Below are 10,338 nucleotides of genomic sequence, written 5' to 3' on the forward strand. Positions count from 1 at the left end.
GTGCCGCATTAAATTGAGATGCAGTCAGTGGGTGCACTTAGCGAGGCGGTCGAGAGATGGCGCTGTTTCCACGCTGTCTATTTGTTAGTGTGGTTTCTAGGATACGGCTTGAGCGGATGTTGATGCGTTAGATGCCTCTGAATTAAAGTGCCTGCACAGGTAGTTATGATCAAAGGTTTTGCGTAAAAATGTCGGACACGATCGCAGATCATGAACACCGCAATCCAAATGGGGTATTTTCCACTTTAATGGCCAACGGGGACTGGCTGTACCTTAAAGGAGAGTATATAAAGGCTATAGATAACTACTCATCGGTAAGTTAGTTAGCTAGTAATGGCTAACTTTACCTTTATGGCAACTTATACTAATAATAACTACAGAACGTTTTGCAATTGTAACACTTCATCAAAGGATGTCAGTGCAGTTTTAAAAGCATGTGGGACTGGCTTGATTTTTGTTTAGGCACTGACTTTAAAGCCTGATGACAAGACGTGCTTTGTCGGCCGATCCAAATGTTACCTCAAGCTGGGTCAGCCAGGAAGCGCTTTAAAAGATGCCGAGGCTTCACTCAAGGAAGACGAGACTTTTTTCGAGGTACCCAACAGATTACAGAAATGTCGGTGTTAAATAAATCCAAATAAACTCCTTCTTCTTTAAAGCCCTCTGAATGCCAACTCTCAGGTCAGCAACAAATGTAAATATGGGGGACTTTGTTAACAGTAGTCCCATAAACGTTTAATTTGTGACTTTTTGCAGGGGTTGTACCAGAAGGCAGAGGCATTATACTTCATGGGAGAATTTGAATTTGCGCTGGTGTTTTACCACAGAGGACAAAAGCTCCGTCCACAAATACAGGAGTTCAGACTGGGGATCCAGAAAGCACAGGAGGCCATTGAGAACTGTGTTGGCAGTAAGTAATTCAGCACCATTTTGCGAGTTATTTTAAATAAATTGTAGTTACAGCAAATTAAAATCCTCCATTTGGCATCTTCTAGGTCCTTCATCTGTAAAGCTGGAGATTAAGGGAGACTTATCATTTCTCCAAAGAGATGAGGAGGTGGGTCTTTTATTGAACTGGAAAGCTTAGAGGTGGAGCTATTTTAAGAACAATGTTACACAAACAAGCATAAATCCTGTCCAGGAAAAAACACAGCAGTGACAGCAAAGGATTCCTTTCCTATTTAGTGGCATAGATGTTGCAGTTCTGTGTATGTAAAGGTCAACGCTGGCCTCCCTTCTGATGCACAAAACTATGTTTCTGAATGACTGACCGGTAAAGAGGGCGCAGCCGATCACTGCTATTCAGCGTCTGACAAAGGAGAAAAGACAGGGGACCCAGAAGACTCCCAGGAATGAGAAGACAACCAAACAGCTGCTGGGAGACTTTTACAGTGACAAGACATATTTGGAAAACCTGCTTAAAGATGAAGGTACTACGTTATTTAACTCAAATCATACGATGTTTTCTAAATTTTGCTTATTGTTTGTGTCCACACCTCACAATGCTTATGTTTCTCTGCATCTTTCTTTCACTGGCACATTTAGTTCACTTAAACGCACATCCAGTGATGTTTCTCGCCTTTTATAGACTAATATTTAACACTGTCGCACACTGACCTCCAGACTTGGTCAAAGGCAAGACAAAGTGTGGGGAACGATTGCAGGACGTCATTCAGAGCTGCCTCTCGTACCTCGACACATGCACCGAGTTCTGGAGCCAGGAGAAACCTATTTGTGCACTGGACAGGGAACGCAAGAAAAAATGTAGCAAGCCCCGTCTTAGCACACCCTCTGATCCTGCCCAGTTCCTGCTGAAGAGCCTGGATGACATTGATGCAGGTAAGAAAGGCTGGACTGGCTGAACTAGCTCGATAATTTTCTTTTCAGCCTAAACAAAATGCTGACTGTACGTCTGTCATTTTAGAGTTAACATCTGGAAATGCAGAAGGTAGTCTCAAGAAGGCGGAAGAAGTCATGAAGATAGTGCAGGGGTGGTCAGAGAAAGAGGTGCCCAATAAGAACGAGGTTTTGGGCAGCCTGCACAGTTGTATTGGAAATGCCTTGATCGACCTAGGAGACTTGGACAAAGCATTAGACCATTATAACAAGGACCTGGAGTTGGCTAAACAGTGGTGAGAATTTAAAGAGATTATACAGTTAATCTGTTTTATGAATACAGAACAAATCTTCAGCAATCTCTCTTATCAACAGCAAACTCCCAGATGCAACATCCCGGGCTCTGGACAACATTGGGCGGGTTTATGCCCAAACTGGACAGTTCTTACGGGCCATCGAGTTGTAAGTAAATAATGAAATATGATATTACCATCCTTTGCAAAATGACAACAAAATGAATGAATATTCTTGCACAGTCACACCTTTCTTAATGGGCATTGTTTTACAGTAAGGTGTGATTATCGAAGGTTAGTTTTTACCGAACACTGATTATTTTATTTCATTTTCTCTGTTTGTTCGTAACTCAGCTGGGAGAAGAAGATTCCCTTGGTCCGTGGTGGTCTGGAGAAGACATGGCTCTTTCATGAGATTGGTTGGTGTTACCTGGAGCTTAGTCGCCACAAGGAAGCCCGAGACTACGGCGTCCGTTCGCTTGCTGCAGCTGATGAAATTGCTGATGAAAAATGGCAGATAAATGCTAATGTTTTGGTGGCACAATCAGAATGTAATCATTTATCTTTTTTGTATATTCTTTACTCAATTATTAGAAACCTTATTGTGATGTGTGTGATGTAGTGCTGTTGTCTTGGTACAAACTACAAACCTGATCTGTGATGATAATTTCCCTTTTGTGTCAACTCAGTGAAACTTGGAAACGTTGAATCCTGTGTCTCCCACTTTGAGAGAGCCTTGACCCACGCCAAACAGCAAGACAACGACGCTGCCATGAATGCCATCCAGAAGGTTAGCGCCAAGCTGTCACATGCTTCCCTTCACCTTCTTTTTTAGTTGCATTTAAAGATGCTTTTGACGCTGACTTTTATCATTTTGTTTTTAGGCTCTTGACGAAGCAAAGCAACAACTCCCACAGTGAAGATGTCTTCAGTCAAGATTTCTGTTGCTTCGGAATACCAATTGAGCATAAAGGCCTATGGTAGTGAAGAGTCCTAAAATTAAAGTTGACAAAACAAAGAGAGATCAATAACAACAATCTCCCTCAAATGAGCAGTTGAGAGATTTGAGTTTTTAATGAACGCAAACATGCATCTTGATATGAACATCAGAAACAATTGTGTTTTGAGTTTATGGTCAAAAAACAGGCTTACTGTATATAGTCTGACATAGAATTTTGGTATTTTTACATGTTTTAGTTGAACATTTTTACAGTGCATGAAATTGTTTGTATTAATTTCATCTGCTCATAGGTCATGCACAAGGGGACATTTTGAGACGTGACTTCTCAAAGCTCAAAATACAAACAGTCCAGTGTGAAAGACAAATATAAACCAGGTCCCTTGGCTCTCAGAGTGGTTCCTTATTGGAATTGTTTTGTTTTTGTTTTTTTTGACAAAGGTAAATATAATAGTGAATTCTGCAAACAAGTACAAACGTACTCATGGGGAAGTGTCTTAAAGTTCCATACCTGGCCTACATCCTGTACACAAATCCCTCTAAATAACAGATGCTATAATTTTCAATATTGCTAATATTTCATTTGCATCCCAAATGTATTTATGAGGCTGCATTTTTGGCTGAATTCTGTGAAAAGCAGAAACATATATTACCTAGAAAACATGTCACTTAATAGACAAAATAGTCATGAAGTCATTTTACCTTCTGATAACTTAAAAGTTCCTCATACGGACCTCGACATGCTATAGGGAACTTCCCCTTGTCACACCTCTACTACAACTGTTGTCAGGTACACATGGTGTGGTCTATACACAGATGACCTCTTCCTGCACGGTTTACATTGACATCAGTGCATTGTTTGTGTGTAGACCAGAGAAAGGAGAATTACAATTATAGTCACTGTCTTCATGAATCTAGAGAAAATGTTTTGCCTTTGCCTTTGTTTATGCAAGCTGGGATAGGAGTGTCATCACTACTCTAAAGCTGATGGTAGTTTACATCAGCTGAGAGGGTGTGTGTCTTGACACATAATTTGTTTTCCTGTATTAATAAATAGACACGCAGTATATGCACTGAAAAACCGCAAGTAATGTCAAAATGTATAGATTTTCATATTTGTTAAAGCACTGATGTACACCATTTTATATATCTTTCTATATATAAATACAGAGATTGATGATGATGAACACAATGATGAGAACTTTGTTAGTTTATTACGTACATACATTTTTTTATGAAAATGGGGAAAGTAACCTTAAAACATACAGTTCGATCCATCTCTACTACATGTGAACTTGCATTGCCCCTACTGTTACTCCATTCTATCTATTTTTTAGCGTTTATGTTCTATTCAACTTTTTTAAAAAAACAATACAAATAAAGCTCATAAAACGTTTTTTAAAAAATAATAAAATTCAGAGAAACTGCAGGATATGAGAATCTGTGGCGTTCTTCCGGTCTTCAGGGGCGTGTCCGTGGCCACGCCCCGATGCGCGTGCCCGGCGGGAATTTCCTTTTGAAGCGGGTGCATGTCTGCACCACGGATTGCCTTGTCATTGTATCCAGACAGAAACGCGTGGTCAGCGGCACCACCGACAGCTCCACTGCAGCCTAACTGGTAAGCAGGCATTTTAGCAAACAAAAGCCCTTCGTGCAGTATCCTGCATCGCGTCCGTATTTATTTTATTTTACTCAGAGGACCTAAAATAAGTTTTTTCAAGTAACGTGTAGTCACTTGCATACGCCAGAAAAGCATCAAACTTGTTTAGACGTGGCACCGAAGCTGGTGATGTTACAGCCAAATTCACTGACTGCCAGGCTAAATTGTTTTTGTCTGGCGTGCTAACGTTAGGTGCACGCCACTCCCCGCTTGGCCACATTGTGCAGTCAATAAAATGTAGGTTAGCTTAATGTTCAAACACCGTCGATTTTTTTCTGTTTAAAACAACATTTGAGCTCGCTCTGATTGCGACCTTCGACACTTATTTAAAAAAAAATCTGTTTTTATTTAACCGAACGTGTAATGCATTTAGTCTAAACTTGATTTAAACAAAACATCCTCTCAGTCACTGCGCCATTTAGATGAAGTCGAAGATGAAGTTTAATTCACCTGGAAAGTGTTCACATTTCCAAATTTTTTGCATCCCTTTGGCTTCTATTATTGTGTATTGGAAACGCACAGTTCAATGTCAGCCTATTAGTCTTTGTTGCCACACTGGGTTGAGTTGTGTTGTGAAAGCTTCCCCTTCGGTCCCATGACACGATGTGGTTTCATGTGTTAAATCTTGCGTTCAGTATCAGATCTTGCACTGACATCTGAAAAAAAACAAAACAAAATTAAAAAGAAAAACAACGGCCACACGATGGAGGTCGCTATCGCACGAAGTAGAAGCTCCATTTTCCTTAACTGCCCTTTGTCTATGTTTGCTGACGAGGTTTGGCGCAGTTAATTTGGCTGTGCAAGGTTTGAACACAGCATTTTGCTGTCAGGCTTGCGTGTCTGTGCCACTGCTGTTTTTGTATTCTTAAATAAAGGAAATTAAATTTGAACTACAGTCGCAAAATATCCCTCTATCTTGGTTTTGACTAACTTCCCGTTTGAGACCCACTGATCGCAGTCCTCATTACACCATCTGAATTAATCTGCCCTTTTTTTCCACCCCCCCCCCCAAAAAAAAAGATGTCGGAAGTGAAAGTATTCATATTCACGCCTTTTTTTGAGATGTAACTCAACCATCGATCTCACTTTTCACACACCAACTCTTTAAATGTTTTAAATGGTGCTCATCACAAAACATATTTTATCAAAATCCTAATCAATAATCAGCCACTCTGTCAGGCCCCAACACCAAACCAGGTTCATCTAAATCCACAGGTTTAAATGATAGCCATGTTGTGGCACATAATCTAAAATAAATGGGTATGTGAATAATGTCTTTCTCCAGACTTTGGTATGTACCCAGCCTTCATTTTATTAATGTTGGACAAAATGAATAAGAAGAAGAGGGTAAAAGTTGCTGAAGCTTTTTACAAATTCTTTGGTCTGAATGATCCATTTCTCCCATTTCTTTTCATGTGTATAAGGTACATCGTGGTGTATAAAGTCAGACTTCAAGCCAGACATGGAAACTGAAAAAAGCGGTGAGGTTTTAGATGCATCAGAGGCTCCACAGGCAGAGGAGACTGTAATGGAAAAAGAGGCTGTGTCAAAACAGGAGACACCAGAGGAATCCACAGAGCCTGAGAAGCCACCAGCTGCCGACGAAGAGACTAAGCAGATGGCAGTGAATGGCCATGACACAGAAGTCATAAACTTGAAAGAAACAGAAGAGGTGATTGTGTCAGAAACTGTAACGCTGTCTGAAGAAAAAACAGAAACGGAGATTAAGAACAGCTTGCCAACAGAAAAGGCCGAAACGGAGTCAGCGCCCGAGGCGGTGGCACCGCCAGAACCGGATGAGTCATCTGAAAAGATCTCTGACCCAAATGCAGCTTTAGACACAGAACCAGAAAACATCCAGCCTGTGCCAGAGAATGACCCAGAACCTTTGCCTGTACAAACACCTCTGGCAGACAGTGCCCCTGGACCAGAGCCAGAGAAATTGGCAGAATCAGTTCCAGAAACTGAAGTACAAGAGCAAACACTACCTGAACTAGTTACGCCACAGCAGTCAGTGGACACACAGCCACCCAGCCAAGAGAAAGTGTCGGAGCAAGTGGAAACTGAGAAAGAATTGCGGACTACGATGGATACTACGGCAGAAGAAGCTACCAAGAAGGGAGCGCCTGAAAATGATGTCACAGCCGAGCCTGCAAAGAAGGCGAGTGAAGAAATAACTTCGGAAACGGCTTCTCCAGGAAAGCCAACTGAGACTGTGACAGTAAAGGAGGAGGCATCCGCTGAAACTGAAAATGTGAAAACCACAGGGGATGAGAAGGAAGGTGAACCCAAAAAATCAGTTGAGTCTGATACTGTGAAGGTAGCCGAGGCAGCCCCAGAAGGCGAAGGTGTTAAATCTGAGACGAATGATGCTGAGCTTGAGAAGGAAGAGGAAACGGGCCCTGCACCTGGCTCCCTGTCCTTTGCCTTCCTGGAACGAGAGCAGACCAAAGACGCCGTGCGAACCTCTCGTACACTTGTCATCCTGAGAGGACTTCCAGGAAGCGGCAAAAGCTTCTTGGCACGTGTCATAGCTGATGCCTACAAAGACAGCTGCTCTGTCATCTGTGCTGATGACCACGGTGTGAAGCCAGAGAGTCCAGAATCATCTGTGGATGGATACAAAGCTCTGGATGACGCTCTGGTGACCTGCTGCAGTGCGGGAACAGCTTCCTCTCTGCTGGTGGTGGTGGATGACACCAACCACACCCAGGATCGGCTGGCCCGCCTCGGGGAAATCGCAGAGCAGCACCGTCTTGTGGCTCTCTTTTTGGAGCCACGTACTGAATGGAGCAGAGATGTAGCACAGCTGACCAAGAAGACCAAGCGTGGACTAGAGGAAGCCCAACTGGAAACCATGAGAGGCCAACTTGAGGAGATGTCCCTTCCTCTTTACTTTGGCTGGTTTCTTCTGTCCTCCTTCCAAGACAAGGTCAAGTGCACAGCAATGGACTTCCTGAAAACGCTGGACACCCTGGAGGCCTTCAAGAAACACTTGATTGACTGTGAGTGTATTTTAAATTGTTTTTCATTTATCACAAAGGTGAATGTATTGGTGAGAAATGGGTCTTTTGGTGGACTAATATCAAAGACCTTTCTCATCTCTGACCTAAGACTGATCAACTTGTCTTTCCTTACATTTGCAGTCACTGGGAAAGCTGAGAAGGAGGTGGATTTGGAGCAATACTTTCAAGCCAAACTGCCCCTGCATTGCACTACAAAATTCTGTAACTATGGAAAAGCAGCAGGTGCCAAAGAGTATGCACAGAATTCAGTAAGTGATCACATGGATTAAGGTCTGGTGGCCCTGTATGTTAATTTAGTATTTTACATTTTATTCCATGCATTGAGTGAACATGTCAAAGTGAACTGAAGTTGTGGTGTTTCCTCATGGTTTCTGCCCCCCCCCCCACTCTGCAGGATGTCAAGGATTTCTATGGTTCTGTGTTCGAGCTGTCACTGAGTGCTCTCTTTGTCACTCCTCGCACTGTTGGTGCCAGAGTGTCCCTCACTGAGGAGCAGCTTTTACTTTGGCCAGCTGATGCTGAAAAGGAGGCAGCGCCCGCCACCGCCCTGCCTGTGGGAAGCCGTGCCCATGTTACTCTAGGATGTGCAGAGGGTGTTGATGCAGTGCAGACGGGTCTGGATCTGCTTGAACTCCTGGCCCTGCAGCAGGCAGGCCAGCAGGGGAATCTCGTCGAGGAGATGGAGCTCGGCTCGCTGACCTATTACGGTGAAGGAAGGTGGTTTCTTAGTCTCAGAGAGCCTATCTGCGCCCTGGCCTGCTTCTCCAGCTTCTACGGGCACAAAGAGGTCGAGCCGACCAAAAAAGAACCGGAGAAGAAAAAGAAGCCAAAGTGCACCATTCTGTAAACGGCAAACAGGGAATGTGTGGCTGGGGATGACTGGTGAATTAAAACTTAGGCTTACTCTGTGCGAGGTTTGTGTGTTTGTGCAGTGTTTAGGGTTTCAGTTATAGCCACCCTAAATCCACAAGCTGTGTGCCTTTTTTTACCGTTTGATTTGCACCACAACCCAAGATGCCTTCAGTCTAGTTATGCTTGTTAACGATGTTGAATATCTTGTTTCACATATCAGTCAGCCAGAGTTGCAGTACTTGGCTATTTGCTGACGTGTTATTAGCTGCAGTTTTAGACTAAGGTAGTATAGCCTCCTCCCACAGCTTCACAGTTATCTAAAACTTAGATTTCTATACATGTCAGTGTCTCTCAGTATTCAGACATACAAAAACTAGGTACTTTCACTGCATGCATCCCAGGTTAACAGTATAAACATTAACACATTTCTGACCTGCTAAAAGTACTCCTTCTGCTTCAACGTAACTTGTCTGGTGTTTCCTGTGTCTTAGTGGAAAGTTCAAAAGATTAGCTGTCATTTCCATACAAATGTGTGCGTGTGTGTCTTTGTGTGTGTGTGCGCATGTGTGTGTGTGTGTGTGAGAGCAGCCTAGAAAGTAGTTGTTACAATAGCATATGGGCCAAAGTTATCTGTTTGATTAAGTGTATTAGAATGAATGTCACTGATAGAAGTCCTTGTAAAACCTTTGCACTGTGCATAGTTTGAAAGGGACAATGTTCATGATATTGGTATCTGTTTCAGCAGCTTGCACTTAGTACTCAAATGCTGTGAATCCAACTCTGTGTTTTGCAATCTTTTCTACAGTGCAAGACTGCACCACTGATCCCTTGTAGCCTCTTTGAACAGCACTTCATGTATTGCATTTCAATTTGTATCCTTTGTGACTGTAATTTTTGAAGGCTGAGTCCTACTTTGTGTAGCTCTTATGAATCACTATTTTTGCACTTGTTTTGTACACTTAATAAAAAAGAACATGCTTTGCTCCAGTAATGCAGTTTGCCGTCTGTTCACCAATAATATAGATCGGTAACCAGTATGCAAGTCGACAACTGGGACAGTTTAGCGGCACCTGGTCATTTTCTCACAGCTTGGGCTTGCTGCTTACAGCAAAAACCAACAGAGGGCGCTCTTCCCCTGTGCTGTGCTGTTAAACATTTATACACAGTAAGTTTTCATCAGGTAGCTCCTCGTTCGTTGTTAGGAGCTGTTTAAACATGGAAACCTTCTTCTGGACTGTTCGACTACTGTGTTTTCAATCGTCACCCTAACATAGACTGGATTGCACCATTTGTCTGATATCCCCCCAGTTTGTCTTTGGTATTAGACATTATTTCTGCCAAAAAGTGATGTGTCCAGAGCAGGGTGTCCAAACCTTTGCCCTTTGTAGACCACAGGCCAAAAGCAGACACGTGCTGTTGGGGTGACAAAGTTAGCAGGGCCCCAGGTTCTCTTAATTGACTTCTGCCTGCTCAGATTATGAAAAATAATAATTAGGGATCTCACATATTTAAAGAGCATTTTATCTTTCAAAACAGCATTGAAAATGACTTTTATGTTTTTTGAATGATCTTTTTTTCTTTGTTGCTAGAAGCATGTGGTGAGCCAACGTTTTGACCTGCTGTAGAGTAAGGCCTATAATGGAGCGAGTCTGATCCACCTGCCTGCTACCTAAGGTGTATCGCGCCTCTGCTGTATGTTTTTTTAATCCAAGT

At 42.6% G+C, this 10,338-nt stretch overlaps 2 protein-coding genes across 2 annotated transcripts; both read left to right on the forward strand.

Annotated features, from left to right (window-relative positions):
• The first annotated feature begins 11 nt into the window (after positions 1-11).
• On the forward strand, positions 12-3,461 carry odad4 (outer dynein arm docking complex subunit 4). Its single transcript, XM_046416414.1, has 10 exons — positions 12-314; positions 463-594; positions 757-910; positions 996-1,057; positions 1,280-1,430; positions 1,624-1,839; positions 1,925-2,132; positions 2,212-2,298; positions 2,484-2,680; positions 2,819-3,461. Exons 1-10 carry the CDS (start codon positions 189-191, stop codon positions 2,962-2,964), a joined length of 1,479 nt encoding a protein of 492 aa, XP_046272370.1. The 5' UTR covers positions 12-188; the 3' UTR covers positions 2,965-3,461.
• Positions 3,462-4,575: 1,114 nt separating this feature from the next.
• Positions 4,576-9,616, forward strand: LOC124073871 (2',3'-cyclic nucleotide 3' phosphodiesterase). The gene is made up of 4 exons (XM_046416413.1): positions 4,576-4,705; positions 6,172-7,752; positions 7,894-8,021; positions 8,168-9,616. The coding sequence occupies exons 2-4, from the start codon at positions 6,210-6,212 to the stop codon at positions 8,618-8,620; spliced, it is 2,124 nt and encodes a 707-aa protein (XP_046272369.1). The 5' UTR covers positions 4,576-4,705; positions 6,172-6,209; the 3' UTR covers positions 8,621-9,616.
• The last annotated feature ends 722 nt before the right edge of the window (positions 9,617-10,338 follow it).

The sequence above is a fragment of the Scatophagus argus genome, chromosome 16, assembly GCF_020382885.2.
Source record: "Scatophagus argus isolate fScaArg1 chromosome 16, fScaArg1.pri, whole genome shotgun sequence".
Classification (NCBI taxonomy): domain Eukaryota; kingdom Metazoa; phylum Chordata; class Actinopteri; family Scatophagidae; genus Scatophagus; species Scatophagus argus.